At 45.8% G+C, this 19,082-nt stretch overlaps 1 protein-coding gene across 5 annotated transcripts in view; it reads right to left on the bottom strand.

The window, feature by feature from the left end:
* LOC118783270 (protein Aster-B-like) overlaps positions 1–16,509 on the bottom strand; it is a 91,235-nt gene extending 74,726 nt beyond the window's left edge. For 4 of the 5 annotated variants that reach the window (XM_036537043.1, XM_036537045.1, XM_036537046.1 and 1 more), the window contains exons 1-2: positions 16,118–16,509; positions 7,254–7,331 (exon numbers count right to left, since the gene is read on the bottom strand). In XM_036537043.1, coding sequence (XP_036392936.1) covers positions 7,254–7,331; positions 16,118–16,509 — 470 coding nt within the window. Of the gene's footprint in view, positions 1–2,794; positions 2,840–7,253; positions 7,332–16,117 lie in introns of those variants that run through there. The other variant, XM_036537047.1, reaches the window with a different exon arrangement.
* Positions 16,510–19,082: the final 2,573 nt, after the last annotated feature.

Raw genomic sequence — 19,082 nt, 5'->3', positions numbered from 1 at the left:
GACACCTGCCAATCAATTCTTTTCCAGGACTGCATCTGTGGCACAAATACCCTGATATCCAAGAAACTCAGGGAATGGTGTTGGAATTTCTGCTGTTCCTAATTTACATAAAGGAGCTTGGCATACACACTAGAAGCAAAACAGTTAAAGTCACAAATTACAGTTTGGACACTAAATAGAATTAAACAGAATCCTGAGGTGCGGAGACACCCAGCAAATGAAGAGATCACCAAATGAATGACATCACCAAATGTTCTACATGTGGGCGATACCCATACAAGGCACAACAGGAGATACGAACTAAAATGTGTGTATCACAAAAAAAACATGTTATTAATGTCATACAATGTCAGACCATGTTTGAAGCAGTGTCCAGTTGTGAACACCACGCCTTCAGAAGAGCGCTCTTGAAAAAGTACAGAGAAGGTCAACAAGACTAGTTCCAGGCGTCAAACACATAATGAAGACTCAAGAACCTTAATAAATAGTGCTGGAGAGACTTGATTAAGGCTTTAAAAGTTTTAAAATGGGTAGACTACTGAAGCTATATTAAGATTAACTTTGTCAAAAGAACATGAGGAAATTAATAACCGATAATTTTTGTACTGATACCATGAAAGTATTTTTTCACTCAGAAATATAAATCTAAATCATGAATTTGTAATGGAAGCAGAGACTGTGAGGGTATTCAAGACCAGGACTGGCACATTCCTAAATACACTCTACACTACAGAAAAAATGACATGCCTAGCTGGGTGGCCTGTACTCACCAAAACTTCTCATCCTTTTGCATTTTAATTCTACATCATATTTTAAATTGCACTGATTGGCATACATATAGCTCTGAAAGAGGCCCCAATGAGAGCTATCATAGTTTGTAATGTTGTAATTAGCTCCACTCATTTGAGGCCAAGTAACTTTTGATGCCAGGTTTTTAATGCCACAGTCATCATTAGTTAAAGATCTCACCGGGACTGAAGCTTCATTATAACAAAGCTTCATATGATCAGGCTTCAGCTAAATTTTCTTGACAATCTGAGTGAGGTCCCAGAGGGGATATTTTTGCCCCTTTCACAGCTGATGTGACTGTGAGGAACCTGGGCCAGTTTGGTGACTAACAGGGGGAGGGAGGGAGGTGGGGAGGAACAGATGGTGATGCTCTGACCTCACCAGGTGTAGACATCACACCTACGGCTGAGTTCAGCATTTTCATTTAAAGACACACAACCATAAAACCTCTATTTCTTCTACACTACGCATTTGTAATTCATTCTACTGATGTTCAATAAAATTCAATGTCATGTTTTTGTCAATACGGGGTGCCATGTTTCAATGATAACAATTATTGATAAGATTGATTAGAAAAATGTGCAAGCTACTCTATGTGACAAAAGGAATGACAGTGCAAAGCTAAACCGAATGCACTTTGTCACAGACATTTTCATTTAAAATGCAGCTTTTAGCACACAAAAATTTCATTACTGTCAATGACCCACACCAATAACGCTGTAAGATTCTTGAAAAGTAGATGAAAGACTGAACTGCTGCAGGACTGAATTTAGTCCTTAGTCAAATTCTCCCAAATATGACAGTGTTGGCTCCAGCATAAAGACAGAAAATTGACTATTTCAAAAACTTAAGTCTAAAAAGTTTCTATGTGCATTATAAATGTAATTAAATTCAACTTTCATTTTTATTTAGCCAACTGATTATGAAATAGAAAAGACAGGAACAATAGTATGGGATCCTGAAAAATGTCAGAATATGGTAATCAACACAGGCCACATTGTCCACAATGCCTCTTTAAAACAAAGACCTTGCTGATCAGATTAATGGGACATTCACTGCAGTAAAACAACTCTATTCAAACTGCAATAAAGCAACTCTATTCAAACTGCAGGAAATGACAAAATTCTGATGACACCCAGTGGTGACTCTGGCACATTGCCAGTTTGAGACATTCACCCAGTCAGTGCTGGGTTTTCCCAATATCATTGGTGTGCAAATCCCAACATTTTAGATCCAACTGTCATTTCCTTATTTCTTTACACATTTAATCCATTTGACATTATTTGCTTGACAGCACAGCAAATCCAACATGGCTGAGATTTGTTTTTCAGTTACTCAGCACCAGCCTTACTCTGGGACACTATCCACGGCGTTTCCCCACGGACCAGTGTAGCTAGCATTTTCAACCTTACCTTTTTGTTGCAAACAGCAGTATCCCACTGCTGAAACCACTATGTCAAGCCAGGTGACAGCTGGCCTCAATTTAGGCCTGCAAAGAAAACCATCCCTCTTCCTACATTTGCCAAACAAATATGAGGCCTGTGATGAGCTGGTGGCAAGATTTGAACTGGCATTCCAGCAAACAATGGGATAACTTCAGCCTCTAATCTAATGTGAAAAAAACCTAGTAACAAATCACCATACTGCTCACTCTGCAACTGCTGCATACAATTCACCTATAAGTGGTCCATGCAGTGCTGACACACTCAGAATAAATCAAACGTGTCTTTTACTGTGGTGGACCACATATCAGTCCCCACGCGCCGGCCAGACCAATCGATGCTTCAGGACAGTGGTGTCTGTCACGTCTCTCCAGCGGGGTTTCTCACCGCTGCTCTCGATGAGACAGGAGGCTGGGGTGATTCGAGCGAGAGATCCCGCTGGTGAGGCATTCTCTGGCCGGCGACGAGGAGGTAATCTGGAGCGCATCTCTCCCCACTGCGCTGTAAGACGAGCACCCGGGAAAAGGTCGCGCAGATAGGAAACAAAAGCGCAAAGCAGTTACCTGCACAGGAAACATGACATTCTACGCCCTCTGCGCTCGGGTACATAGTGTTCCGGCTGCAGCTGGAGCAGGTGGAGGAAATAATGACACTCGGTTCGGAGGAAAAAAAAAAAGATATGGGGGGTGGAGGGAGGGAGTCACATGTTCGAGGAATTCTGGGTGCTGTGGTGCACAGTCATAGATTTCTGTGCCCTGACAGGAGGCGGCTTCACAGGAGCTCTAGGACCTCCGTGCCTGAAGAACACCTGTGTGGGGGTGACCTTCATCATGTCATGTGAGAAATCAAAGCTTGCTCAGTCTGGGAGGAAAGGGAGAGACAGGGAAAACGAGGGAATACAAATTGAGCAGGGGTGAGAGAAAAGAGGAGAGCGTAAGAAAGGGTAAATATGAGAGAGTGAGAATGAGAGTCTTCCTGACAGACAGAAAGCCGGCCTTGTAGTTATTGGGGTTGCCTCTCGCGTTCCATCCCCATTGGATCCTTGTTCTGTGTGCTTTTCCCTCCGTTCACAGTGGTTACATCACCGTTTCTCACCGAGCGATCGCTGCGTTACCTCAGTTTTTTTTTCTTTTTACTTGTCCCCGCTTACGGTCCGTCTCCGGCAGTTACCGCGGCTCCTGCTACCTCTCGTCACCGGCGATCAGGAGAGAAACCCGACACCGCTCCACCGCAGGGACGCGCGTTGCCTGTTTGTGAATCCGCTGGAGCGTCCTCTCCGGCTCGCACGTTGGACGGAGCATCGCCTCTCATCTCTCCTGCAGTATTTCTCTCCTCCGTCATTACAAACGAGCTGCTCTCCCGGCTGGCAGAGACCCAGAGCAGCGCTCCTACCTGATTTATTAGGATAGAGCTGTCTCAGGCTCTGATATATGCTCTTACACACCGCTGTGGCGTATACTGTATTCTGTCCTGGAGCACCAGTGATGCAGAGCTGGGTCAGCATGAATCTGTACAAAAGATTTACTGTATGAGGCACAGAGAGGTACAGAGACTATAAAATGACTGTGTTTCTCTGGAGTGCTGTAGAGTTTCTGCAGAGCACTGCAGTGCCACTGCAGAGTGCTATATTGTTATGCAGGGGACTGTAGTGTTACAGTCGTGTATTGTGTAAATTCAGAGTACTGCACTGTGCTACTGTGTCAAATTATAATCATAATTACTACATTGCTGGACAGCTGGTGGGTTGAATGGAGGTTGACCCGGATATTTAGAAACAAATAATTTGCATTATAGCAGTATCTTTGTCTTATCCTCCTTGTTTCCAGTGCAAGAGTACAATAATCAATAATCCCAAAATATAGCAATATTAAAACACAATACTCCACCAAGGTCCCTGTGGCTGTAAGGCTTCAGGAAGCCTATAATGGAAGCAGCTACTACAGATCCTCTGTCACAGACTCACATGAACCAATCAGACCAAAGGAAAATGCTACAATTGGTTCAATCAGTGAGTACTGATTTAGCAGCAGCTCACACTTGACTTTCACCAGTCATATTTTCACGTGTGACATCTAATTTAAACACAAGACTGCACAGCACAACCTATAACAAACCGTTCATGTTCAGCCTTGCAAACAGCAAACCTTGCAGCAGGTTTGATTCCATAGTAAAATTAAGCAGTCGCTGCGCTCGGTGAAGACAGGTCAATATTCCCCTGGGAGATTGATGGAAGCCAGCACGCCCACCGTTTGGGTTTATAGCCGCGCCTGTCGCGTGTTTGAATGAATTGTGCCCCATCCCCCGGGGAGTGACTGATTCCAGATGTAAATGAGCTGTCATTTTGGAGGAATTATGGGTGCACCACTGTTCACTGACGTAGGACACAGTTAAAGGTGCTGCTAGTTTTCTGTGCTGTCTGTGGAGAAAAACCCCATGCTGTAATTGTAACAGGCATTCATGAAGACTCAAAGCCTGAAGCCTCAGCTAATTAGGAACAGTTATTACTGTGTCGATCGTAGATCTGCACTGAGGGGTCATATGTCACAAAGGCAAGCCAACCGCCATAGGCTCATTTACTGCGGATTTCTCTGTGAGTCTCTTTGTCTCGTTGAAACCCGGGTGAGCCAATCACAGGTGTCAGAAACATCTCTTAAGGATAGCTTGCTTTATCTGAAGTGAACATTACATGCCTTTAACTAACTGTGCAATAAGTTACCTAACTACACAACAATAGAGGGGAAAGCTAGCGCAAGCATGCAATGTAATGTTGAATGGAAAACAAAGCTATTACAAACTGGCTTATAGTAACTACAATGATTGTACCAAACAACTGCCTCTATTTTGATAACACCTGTCTGTTTGAAGACTGCACTGTGGAGACTGAGGCTTCGAATGGTTTGGACCACTGAATCTTGTTTTAAAGCAAATGCATCCAACTGGTCATTACCCGCGCTCCAATTTGATCCACTTTTGATCACATGATGTACATCCTAATGTTCCATAGGTGCAGAGTGACTGAACAGAGGGCTCGTCAAGACAGACCAATCACTGGAAATGTCCCGTTCATACCACCCTTTTCATTTACACACAGCCCTGTGTTTCCACATGAGACCCGATTCTCACCACAGAAACCACAGCCCGGGGAGAAGGATGGCTCTTGTCATGTGAAATCAGCTGTGAGCTCAGACAGAAGCAGCAGAGCGCCGAAGGCCCCAGGCACAAGAGCAGGCAGGATGGAGCAACCCCAGAGAGCTAGTTATCTGAAGCGCAAAGCACTCTGGAAATGTCAGGCCTCACAATCGAGCTAATCAGCTGGGAAGTCAGTACCGAGCTCCCACTCTTTTAAAGGGCACCCACCGCTCTGCTCAGTTATATGATTGATTAGATGATATGATTGAGTTATCTTTTCTTCTTTACAGCTCTTATTTGGTGAATCTTTAGTGAGAGATTGACACTGATTCTACACTTTCTGAGAGAAAAAGTCAATAAACATTTCAACTTAAAAGCCATAGAGAGAGTCTGTCTGAATGCCCAAGCATGCACTGAGTTAGTGGCTTATTTACTGTACAAACTGATTATCCAATCAAAACGTTCCCAGGGTGCCAAAGACACCTTTAAAACAATGTTTGCACTCCATAGGCATATTCTGCTGGTAACTTTCACTGCAGTTTACACCTCTTTTCAAAGGCACACGTAAGTTCATTTCCTCCTAACATACCTTTATGACAAATTAAAAGCTGAAAACATTCAGATAGCAAATGTAGTATTTTCACTGTGTGTCAAGAAACACAAGCAACTCAAATCAACAACAGCATTACTTACAGACTCTCTGTGGGGCCACATGTGTGACTTAACATGTGAAGCACAGCTACTGATCTTTACCAGTGGCTTTCAACCAGCATTGTGGTGAACTGCTAACAACATACAGATATATTGTGCATCGTAACCTTGATAAGCACTGATGAAGCAGTGCCCTCTATTGGCCACAATTTAAAACTTTTTTAAGAAAACTGAACCCAGTGGTTATTGGTTTTAATGCAGAGCTTTATAATACACGTGCTGGTTAATTCCTTAAGTAAGCGGTCCCCAACCTTTTTTGCACCATGGACCGGTTTCATATAGACAATATTTTCCCGGACCAACCGTCGAGGGGGCGTGGGCGTTGGAGAGTATCACGACACGACCGGAATATCGATTATGCCTATAAGTTTAGTATGGCCGCTTTTTTTTATAACATTTTAGTTTAAGTAGGTCTAACGTGATGATATTATTAAAAAACGTCAAGTGCATATTTCTCTTAATGACCATATACTAAAAACACTGCAACCCGAAGTGTGTTCCTTATGTCCAGTCTACTCCGTAAATTTTGTTTTGTTGCCATCATTGCGGAAAACCCTGCTTCGCAGAGATAGGATGTTGGAAATGGAAGCAACGGTTTCATGGCTTTTGTGCTTTTCTCAGGATATTCAGCCTTGATTCCTTGATTTTAACGACTTTTTTTTTAATCATGTCAGCTAGCTAGCTAGTACAAAGTTGGCAACACAGCTCAAGCAGACCGTATAGTAAGTGACGAACTCGTGGCGCGCGCGTTACTCAAGTTCAAAATCTGTAAACTGTTGTGGGCTGATATTAGAGTGGTGCGAAAAGGACCAATAGACTGCACCAAGTTCAATGCAATTACTGCACGAATAGGCTATAATTGTATATAATTATTCATTTAATATTATTTTATTTTACCGATTAAAGAAATTAAAAAATAAATTATTTATCCTTTCCGTGCGGCCCGGTAGCGAATGTGCCGTGGCCCGGTGATTGGGGACAGCTGCCTTCAGTGATTATGGATATATATATATATGAATGGATGAATGGTCGAGTCATATTACAGCTCATCAGTTCTATGCAGAAATGTATAGAACAGAAGCACAGAAATATGTGTGCATACACACACACACACACACACACACACACACACACACAGGTGTCTGGATGTCTGGAGACAAATACACCCACTCAGGAACTCACCTCTCCTCACGGATGAAAGGGGTCAGGAAGCGGGCAGAGTCGTCGTCATGGCTACTCTGCTGGCTGCTCTGCTGGCTGCTGTAAAACAGGACAGAGACAGATACCTGTCAGTCTCCAGCCATCCAGAATGTAGAATACACAAGAAATAACCGGTGGCCCTCCCATAAACATCCACCAGGGGGCAGCAGCAAACAGAGACAGTGTCAGTATCAAACAAAACTTTCCATTTAACTGACATTCCAGCCATGAATGTCAGATATTAGAGGAGAAAACACTTATATGCCGATCTGTAGGGTTCATTCCACCCACACTCTGCAACACTAAATTACATGCATATTTATTTTGCTGGTTAATATAAAATATACCCATATGGCTCTTCCTGAAATGTTTGACATATTAATCCTCTTGAATCTGAGCTCATACTGAGACACACAGCTCACTTCCACCCTCTTACTGCAATCACAACAAAACAACCCAACCCACTGGTTATACTCTATGTTTCTGAAAATGATTTTTCGGAAACAGACAGTGTAGTGTAGAACAGGGCTTGTACCCCAAAGACTGCAAGTTTTATTCCCGCTGCTGTCATGCAGCAGCTCTGGCAAGGTACTTGCCTCAATTGCCTCTAAATATACAGCAACTTACATAGGTTACAGTTTTTTTTCTTTGACGATGTTACCCAGGTATACAGCTGGCTATTTACTGAGGCAATTGTGGGTTAAGTACCTTGCCCAAGGGTACAGCAGCAGTGCCCCAGCAGGGAATTGAACTGGCAACCTTTCGGTTACGATCCTGCTCCTTAGCCACTATGCGACACTGCCGCATTTCACCAATACTCCACTAGGGGGCACAACAAGACACATACTGTAGCATTGCAAAGTGTTCCTGTCTCTCAAAAACTGAGTTTCCATGGAGTTCTTAATCCAGTTAATTCACAGTGGGACAGACAAAACTCCCCTGTTCGTGCTGGACATTATATACACAGATATTAATTTCCATCCAAACTCCATTCCAGCCAAATTAACAGGGCTTTAAAGGGTACCTCAAGCTGTCTATGGACTTACCACCCACCCAATCCATCTCAAGCTTACTTTTTAACACGCATCCCTAATTAAAACCTTTAATTAAGTTTTGAAAACAGACAGTGATCTTATGATAACGGACCATCTGGAAAAGTTCACATGCTTGACATCCTGTACCAAGCACACACCAGGGCTTGTCCCAAACCGCCCTCTACGCCATGTTCTCTGCTCTCTGCCGTTGACACTGAGTCAGGACGGAGGGTGTCCGGGGTGAAAATTTAAACCTTCCACCTTCGCCCTGTCCCCTTACTGTTGGCCGACTCGCTGAGCTACTCGCTTAGAAAACGTGTACTTTGAGCAGCCTTCCTGGTCAAGCAGGGTTATACTCACTTCACTGAGGTCCAACCAGACACTTTCCCCGGATTTTATGCATTCGAAGGAACCACACCTGCTGCCTGTAATCATGAGTGACAGTTTCCCCCATATCGACTAAGCATCTTCTGCCTTCCGCCTTGTGCTGAACATGAGAGAAACCTACACACTTCAGCAGACTCACCACTTGCGATGGGTAAGAGCAGGAGTTCATCACAGCTTGGCACTCCTCTACTTGTTTAAATATACTGATCCATATACATTTCAGATTAAGTATATCAAGTGCTTATTACAATACGTGGCTAAAATTAGCTTTAGTGCTTGGTCTTTGTTAATTCTCCTTATGGCTGTTCTCTGTAAGTAAAGGATAACTTATTTTGTTTTCATCTATTCTACTCATACTCTATTTAACTGAAGCCATTTTATGTCCAACCATTTAAGCTGACCACATGCCACAAAATAAGTTAAAAAAAAACATGAAAAGCTAATTCCCACCCTTTGATGGGTGAAGCACTTTTAATTATGAACTCTTTTAACATTTTTAACTTTCTGCTAAACCATTCACTCTTCACATTTATGCCTATGGCTCCGCAAACAGGACTTGCTGTAACATAAGCAGGACTGTGGGAGGGCTTTAATTGAATAGCAACAGAAATACCCTGTCATGCAGCCTTCAAAGCAATAAGAGATTATTACACTCTGATACATATGGGCTGCCAGACGGCCAGCTTTCAATGGTCTTACTGTAGGTGGAACATGAGACGGGACTACAACAGCTGCAGCCTGCTAGGCGGTGGCCATGCCTTTGAGAGCACCCCTACTGCACAGAGAGGCACTCGTTGGTTGAGAGTGGCGCTAGCGTGACTAGCTGTGAGCTGGGCAGGCCTGCTCTGTGTTCTGCGCTCTCTGCCTCTGTCCCCTCCAGCCTCCTCCAGGTAGCGGCCTGTGTGCGCAGCCCTGGGGTGAGTGCTGCAGAGGGGAAAACAGCCTTGCGCTCACTCATTCCGCTGTACACCGAGCACTGGAGTTTGTGAGTGGGTGTGTGTGAGCACAGAAGTGTCTGTGTGTGTGTATGTGTGTGTGCGTGTGTGTGTGTGTGTGTGTGTGTGTGTGTGTATGTGTGTGTGTGTGCATGTGTGTGTGTGAGTGAGTGTGAGTGTTTGTGTGTGTGAGTGGGTCTGTGTATGTGAGAGGGTGTGCATGAGTGTGTTTGTGAGAGTATGTATGTCTGCGTCAGTGTGGGTGTGTGTATGCGCGTGTGTGTGTGTTTGTGTGTGTGTGTGTGTGTGTGTGTGTGTGTGTGTGTGCATGTATATGAGTGTAGAAGTGTGTGTGTGTGTTTGTGTGTGTGTGTGTGTGTGTGAGACAGAGTTTGCCTTCATGCACACACCTCTGAGATGTGAGAAATGGAAGTGGCCGTGCTGCGGTGTGCAGATGCATTATTTAGGGCCCTTCACAGCCACTGTAGCGTGCTCTCAGCATGACTGCAGGCAGCGCAGCAAAGCGCCCCCTTTAGCGAGCGCCGCTGCGGTCCCGTCACTCCGACACCGCCCGCTCTGAGAGCGCCTGCTCGGTTTGGCCAGCCCAGGGCTTATTTTTAGAGATCAGCACATGAAAGACGAGCGTGAGCCTGAATATTTCATAATGCCCTGGACTCAACATGATATAACTGCCTGCAATGTATGCATCCTCCACAGCCCATCACTGAAAATGTCTAGACCATAAAAGAGTATCAGCCTCAGACTACTAAAGGCAGGAATTCAAACCGATAACATAATCCACCCATTAGCTCTTATAACAATGTGCACAATATCCCACTACCCATCACCATAACAACATGTACAATAACCCATTACCCATCACCATAACAACATATACAATATCCCGTTACCCATCACCATAACAGCACGTACAATATCCAGTTACCCATCACCATAACAGCACGTACAATATCCAGTTACCCATCACCATAACAGCACGTACAATATCCCGTTACCCTTCACCATAACAGCACGTACAATATCCCATTACCCATCACCGCAACATCATGTACAATATCCTATTACCCATCACCGCAATATCATGTACAATATCCTATTACCAATTACCCTAACAGCGTATACAATTTCCCATTACCCATCACCATAACCACTAATAAAACATCCCATTACCCATAACCATAACAATGTGTACAATATCCCATTACCCACCACCATAACAAATACAATATCCCATTACCCATAACCATAAGAGCGAGTACAATATCCCATTACCCATCACTAGAATAGGCTGTGTGATATCCCATCTGCCTTAATTAAACCTGTCACTGCCTGCTGCCATGCCAATGGCACGTGACGCTTCCCATAGGCGGGGGCTAATCACATGTAAATACCATTCAAAACATGCTGTTTGACCAACTCCCTTCCCAATTTCACTCATTTTAAAGGGATCTCTAACTGCATTCCGCTTTTGCACCTTTGAGAAATGGCCAGATGAGATTCTATTGGATTAGATGGACTCTGAGCGTTTCTGCGAGATTACTGCCCCACTGCTCTCCTCAGTGTCACACTGTACTGGCCAGATCACACTTCTCTATGGAAGTTATCAGTGCATGGCACTCAACAGAGGGCTGGAAGGATTTCAGGAGAGCTGTCTGTCTCACAATCCTCCCGACGATCCACTAGAGCCACCACAGTGCGCTGTACATGACGTTACATATCTAACAACAACTGGCCACGAACACAAACTACTGGCTGCACGCAGAACAACTACTCCTGTGGCTGTTACATACGCACATTCACCTGCAACTGTGTCTGACCCACAACCGCATTCAACACAAGCACGCAGCCCGCACTGCCGAAGGACCCCAGGCTCAGGTCAGAGCCTTCCTTCTGAAAAACATGTAGTATTTACAAAGCATGCCTTTTTTTACATGGCTGAATTTTGGAATCATTGATTGGACAAGCTATGTCCATCTCATATGACAACTGACAACTGACGACCGATACAATCACACGGTGACCGTGACTGCTTGTCATACTGGGAGTCGCCCAGCGCACTGCAGTGAGGTTAAGCGCCTATTGGAGGATGGCTTCAATGTCACCGGCATCATCCGAGCAATCGGCAGGCGCCGGATGAGTCACATGGTACCTGAGGGTAGCGAGGAGAACAGCCCCCACCGACATACCCACCCCTGTCCCCCGCAGAATGAAACCAATTTCCTTTGGTGCTGGTCATCATTGGCCACAGAGCTCAGCATGTGCTCACAGTGCGCACTTAAGCCACAGGGGAGCCCCTAAATCTCACCTTCCAGAACGCGCCCCTCGCGCCTCTCTGAAGCCACTCTGGATAAGAGTGCCTGCCAAACAACTAAATGTAGATGCAGAGCGATGAAGATGCAGTAAGTTAAATAAAAAAAACTGGAGCAACTGACTGTTGGAAGTCATGGTAAATGTGAAGAAAAGGACTTCATCAGGGATCAGTTGCAGGCTAACGCACTCTAAAAAGATGACAGGCAAAAATAATGTTCACCTGAGCGGCCTTGCTGGTTAGAAACCAGCCGTGGATCGAGCTATGGCCGCACTAACTCAAACCCACCCTGGCTCATTGCTCAGAGAATTTGCATAGCACCATCTAATCGGTGGGACACAGAGCCCCAGCGATGGCTGCCACCGGCACAGGCGCGTCCTCGAAAAGCCTGCCGTCGCATGAGCTGGAGATGAGGGAACCTGAAGACTCATCCTCGCATGTGCTGCACTGAGATCTGATCACATCAGTGCGTGATTACGACATCACTAATGTGAGACTTTACAAGAAATCAGATAATGTAACAGATAGTATCTGTGGAGCCTGAGGTGAAAGATGCTGCAAGCACTGCCGTGGGATGTTGTGCCATTCTGCACACATTCTATACTGTGTCACTCTATTCTACTGAAATGACCCCCTCCCTCCCAGTAACTAGCGTATATGACACAGTAATTTCACTGGGAAAGCTTTGAGCTGGACATACCAAAACAACAACAAGCCAACAGCCCTTACAGGGCAGGTTTAAGAATGTGACGCATTTCCAACCAAGCACTTTCCCTGGGAGTTGTCCTCTTGAAGCACGAGTGTGGTAGCCATTTAAGAGGTGTAAAGCTGTATGAGAACAGAATTAGGTCTCCGCTGCACTGTCTGAGCCCAGACATCAGAGGGTTTATTATCAGTCCTTTCCTGGCGCAGCCAGTGATAACACATATCAACCAGTCAGCCAGAGTACCACTGAAATCATGACCCATATTCTCTGATGAACGTGATGCATAATTAAAAACAGTTTTGGGCCCTAACTGAGAGTGTGATTATCTTTCATTTGGAGTGGCACATTGAACTCTCACCTCAATTATGCAAATTAACGAAAATTCCATTCCTACCGGCTATCCAAAAATCAGTAAATGAAAAATAAGAACATATAATTAACAGCAGCATAATCCAGTTTTATTGTATCAACCTGATACAATGTTTAAAAAACACAGAAAAAACATCTGGTACCCAGGTCTACAGACTGACTGGCATGTAGACACACAGCATACACACTTCTCTAGATGAATTTTGGTTTACTACAAAAGCCAAGACCCACCATCCATGCTGTCCGTTCCTCCACATCCCCACGGTGTATTGGGGGTACTCACTTCATTGTGTGGGCTGCTGGATTCTGGTCTGGAAATCTCCACACACAGAGACACTCCTGCCTGGGTGTCTAGCCCAGTTTACCCATTACCCCTATGCCGTGTTTATACATTAACTCCCCAAATTAACAGCTAACTCCACAGCTACTCCGCCCTTTCAAAGGCTTTACTTAAAGCAGACAAATGGCGGCTGGCTTTCATACTAAAACGCTAGCGCACAAAGATGTATGGTTCAGGATGTGTTTCACAACAAAAACTCAAATGCACTTTTTCTTCAGCCACAGTAAAATCCAACATACTGCTTCTGAAACTCCTGGGCTTGAGTCTGAACTCCTGTTTTCATTCAGAGGGGAATTAAGAATAATTGAAGAGCAAAATCTGCTTTTCAGCTCCTATCTCCAATTTTTCTATAATGCTGCCTGAAGTCATGTCTTCTCTCATTACAACACAGTGTGTGTATATATATCTGTGTGTGTGTGTAAACAGGATTCTGGAATAAAAGTCCAAATCCCCAGTGAGACATTGCGAGACATTTAAGAGGCATACTTCAAGTCAAACGATGCAAGACATACATAAGTTACCAAACGCAGTCAACAAAATGTAAAACCACACTGGCCCAGGGTCAGGGCATGTCACTAATCTTACGGTTGCTGAAGATGGAGGAGCATGAAAATGTGGGCGTCTCCTCTGCAGCGTTATGACATCCAGTGAGCTAAGACCAACAGCACAGCGTGCCAGCGATATGGAACAGCGTGTGCTATTACTGCCATGTTTCATTAATGGTGCAACGTGCCGCAGACACAATGACTCCCAGTGGGCTGGTGGAGGGCGTGGAGACTCCCGTCTTTGGCCTCATTATAAGTGCAGCCTTCCCCACTCCCTCTGTGATTAATAGCTCATGGTCTGCCTTAATTAATAATTGACAGGACAATTAATATCAAGCGCTGGCTTATGTAACTCACCCAGCATTAACAGTGGGCTCTTCATCTGCTGTTACTGTACTTAAGAAACGCTGACGGTGCAGAGGATTGTGGGTAGACCGAGACTCTTTCAGCTGAAATATTGCAGACCTCTCTGTGGAATAAATTTCATTTCTCAGTGATCTTACTGAGATACAGCTCCAGTCCTATTTTCCCTTCTGGTGTATAGCACTAATATATCAATGCAAAGCTAGGTCCCCTATGCCCTTTGGAGCAATAAAGGCAACATTCACAGCTACAGCACATAGTGTTTAACTATAAGTATCAAATTTAGACAGGAATAACCATTTTCATCCCTATACAATCTGTTAAAAAGTCAGTTAACAGCACAACTGGCACTGATGTGAAAGAGTCTAAGACATTGTTGACCATGTCTTGCTTATATTAATTAGTCACTGTTGAGGGCAAAGCACGAGAGCGGGTGGACTTAGCATGTTTGAGCCAGGCCTCTGTGGGGAGGGGGCGGAGTCAGCTGACCACAGGACAATGGTTCAAATGGTTCAATGATCCAAACGCCAAGCCACGGTTGTCCGGTTAGTGTGAACGAGGGCCTGAGTCGAGCCAAACTGGAAACCCAGGAGCGACTCCTTCGTAGCATTTTATACTCAGTTCGTCTGTGGTTTCTGGCCACAGTCACATTTAAGATGAAGACACTGGCATTGAGAGAGTGCAGAGACATCATTGGCAGGTTAGCTGTGGCCACCTCCAAAACTCCACAGAGATGTTAAGACTAATGAGATGAAGCAAAGTCATTGTTCCCAAATGTCAGCACGGCAGAATTATGTGATTGGACAATGCTCTTTGGTCTGGCATGAGCAGCGCTCTTCGACTCCGCCCACAGGGTCACCTGACTGGCTCATCGCCAATCGCACCCAACCAGAACGCAGAGGAGGAAAAATGCAAACAACTGTGCTAGAAAACACTACATTTCTGTTAGACCTTTTATGTTCAGCTCATTTCCAAAAGATTTTGTATCAACATAAATGCATGGATGAGACTCTGGGAGGTCCAGGGTGCAGGCTGGCATTAAAGATTCAGCCATAAAATATTGAAGCCAGCAGAGCGAGATAACACTGGGATTTTTTCAAATTGCACTCTTCCTTTCCAATAAAACTATGCAACACTCACACACATCATTCTAAGGTAGTTAAGATAAGAAGGTTTATGTCAGTGTTTATTTGTGGAATCCAAGAGGTGGCCTGACAACAGAAAACCTCAAGCGATGTGCATCTCACAAACATCCCAGCCTGTTGCACATGTTTTCTGCAGAAATGTGTGCCGAGTTACTGTTTTACTCGCAGCTTTCAAACAGAAGTGAAATTACAGCTTGCACAGTCACCCTGCTGCCTTGATCTCAGCTGAAAGGCACGACATGCACTGAAAACTCAACTCAGCCTGTCACACCATATCCTGTTTTTACTGTCTTATCAGTTTTACTCTCTCATCTCTGACATCTGAATTCTGCGTTACAGCTAGTTCAGATACAGCTACAGCTATATATATGCACATTATATAACATGTATTATATGCACACACGTGCATATATTTTTACGTATATATATATATATATATATATATATATATATATATATATATACATACATATATATACATAAAATAGAAAAAAATATTGTATATAAAGTAGAAGGAAGCTCAGATGCAAATATATAAGTTGCATGTTGGTGCAATGTAAGGGCAGGTGCGGTCACTGTGCGGTCACTATGCGGTCACTGTGCGGTTACAGTGCGGTTACAGTGCAGTCGCTCGCAGTGGAGGGGGACTGGCTGGAGTTTCAGCCCCTGGTCCAGGCCGGGCGCTGTACCAACCTGCTCTCGCTGGCGTGGTCCTTCTTCTCGCGCACCTTCAGCCACTTCTTGAGCAGGAAGCGCTTGCGGCGGGGCGAGGCGCTGGGCGTGGAGCAGTTGGACCAGGGCGCGTCCTCGTCGCTGGAGGGCGTGATCTCGATGGAAGGCAGCTGCAGGTACTCCTTGGAGGCGGAGCCGGGCCCCGAGCCGGCCCGGCGGAGCGGCCCGCCCTCCTTCTCGCTCACCACGTTCTTCATGCGCCGCATCTTGGAGCGCTTGCGCCTAAGCGTAGGCGTGGAGGAGCTGGACCAGGCCAGAGCCCCGCCCCCTGCACCCCCGTCCGAGCTCCCCGCCCCTCCACCGCCGTGGTCCCGCGGAACCTGGAGCTCCGGGAGACGCAGGGTCTCGGTCATGGTCTGGCTCTCGTCGCCCCCAGTCACAATCACGGTCACGGTCGTGGACTTCAGGCTGAACAACAGGGAGTTGAATAAAGTGGTGTTTGGTTCCCGGTCCAAGTGTTCAGACCCCGTTCAGATCCTGTTCACACGGTTTGACCACAGCAACGCTCCAAGAGAAACCTCCAGTCCAGGCTCGTAGATCCGCCGTTCCCTCCGGCTGTAGGCTCTGGCTCCCGGGACGAGCTCTCCCCCTGCGCCCCCTCTTACAGCTGACAGCCGCACAGCTTCCTCGGTGCCCCGGCTGCCCAGTGCTGCCTGAAGGTTCCAGCTGGGTGGCGTTGCGGGAGGAGAGAGGCTGTATTAGATAACAGCAGGAGGGGGGGTTCTGTTCTCCGAGCGGCCGATAAAACATGCATAAGGGCCGGCGGGGAGTGTAACAGGACTCCAGTCTCTCCTGGGACCGACGCTGAGTCACAGACACACACACACTTGCAGCAGTGATCACGTTGGTCCCTCTCCAAGTCCCCCTGCAGGTCTTCTTGGACAGGAGCTTCACACGCCCGCGCTCTCGGTCACCGTCAGTCTGAGGATCGTCTGGGTCCTCTCCCGAGCATGAGTCTGCAGGCCAATCGCAGGAGCCTCTGTCCCCAGCGATGTCACTTCCTGTCTCCTCCTGTCCTCTCGTCCGCGCCACCTCCGCAGCCTACAGGTCAGAGTAAGGTGATAGGGTGTGCGAGGAATGGCACTGCCTGCACATGTCTGCACGCACACACACAATACATAGACACACACACACACACACACAGACACACACGCACAAACACAGACACACACGCACAAACACAGACACACACGCACAAACACAGACACAGACACACGAACACACAAATGCACACAATGCAAAGTCACAGCCACAACCATATCGCACACACACACACACACACACACAGACACACACACACACACATACACACACACACATACACACACAAACACAGACAGACAGACACACATACAGTCACTCTCTGACCCACAAGATTCACGCAAACTGATGCAACTGAAGCAACATCCTCCACGTGATCTGTTATCTGTGTGTTGCGGGACGGTGAATTAGGCTGTAAGCAAGCTGGGCTTTAGAACCTTACTTAGCCGGGCCGTTTTCTGTTCCAAGCCCAAAGGTGTGGTTGAGTGCCTCCACTGCTTCCCTCCACACCTGTCCAATTCCTGACCGCGCACTGCCGCACGCATTCCTGACCACAACTGAAACGGTCACATCTGAGCTTGCTTCAACCACTCAGAGGTTCCGCCAGCTGGTTCACTGATCCTGGAGCAATACAAAGTGTAGACACAGCCTGCTAGGACAGCGCAGCCATATCCACATATAGCTACGAGCAATTCTGAAGACAGAAATAATTCTTAATGCAACCCAGAATTCTGTGAACAATGTATGTTTCGATGTTTAGGCGCACAGAAAAGTTTCCTTCCTTTAAAGAGGAACGGAGAGCAGCTGAGTGAGATAGTGTGAACGTTAGTTCTCGTCCACAAACACATCACGGAGAAGTGACTGGCGCGCCCTCCTCGTAACCAGCTCCATTTCACAAGCTTGGTCATAGTGAGCAAAACATAAACAGAAAAACTACAAAATCACTTCCTGTGATGATTGCAAAGTTTTACACTGGAATTTACAAAACAAATTTCTGAGAACTGACCAGCTCAATATTTCCAGTTCAGCTCAGTGCAAGACAACACCCCTCTACCACTGCCGCTAATGCGGAGATAGCCGTTGCCTCCTCCCTCACTATCTCCGAGTGATGTATTTTCGGGGAGCCCGCGCTCGCTGGACCGCCTGACCCCTGAGCACTTGCGGGAGGCACCCGCGCTCGTCCCTTTGCATGTAAGGGGACTCCGCGCATGGACGCGCACGCTCCTCCTCGGTCAGGGGTGACCAGCTCCTGGACTTTGTTTGTTTGTTTTTGTGTCTCTGTACCAGAACCTGAAGAACTAGCCACAACAAATGACTCAGTTACCAGTGAAAGGAAAGTGAGCAGCGACGGGGCGGCTGGGTTACAGGCCTACAGTACACTCTCTACAGTACACTGTCTACGGTACACTGTCTACGGTACACTCTCTACAGTACACTCTCTACAGCACACTCTATACGGTAAACTCCCTATGGTACACTCATTACATTATTTTACATTACTCCCTGTGGTACCCTGTCTACAGTACACAGTAAAGAAACTTGCCCTTCACATAGCGGACATCTACATACCCCTGCAGCTGTGTGCTGTAACATGTACAGACCAGTGGCGGCTTAACAATAAAAGAAATAACTCACAGAATAATTGTTCAAATTGCCATCCTTGTTAATTAAACAATCTCACATTGTAGCTTTCGCAAGCACACAAATTACAGACAATTTGCACTGTTTCGCGAGCATAATCATTTACTCCATTTACGTGATTGGTGTCAAATATTCTGTGAATTATTTGTTTTATTGTTAATCAAGGAGGATAAAGGGGAACAGGTTGAAAGTAATGATAGATCTAAAGGTAATGTTTCAGCCTCCCCTGTTTCCAGCTCACCAG

Source organism: Megalops cyprinoides, chromosome 9 (genome assembly GCF_013368585.1).
Source record: "Megalops cyprinoides isolate fMegCyp1 chromosome 9, fMegCyp1.pri, whole genome shotgun sequence".
In the NCBI taxonomy this organism is placed as follows: domain Eukaryota; kingdom Metazoa; phylum Chordata; class Actinopteri; order Elopiformes; family Megalopidae; genus Megalops; species Megalops cyprinoides.
This window is presented reverse-complemented; position numbering and strand designations above follow the sequence as displayed.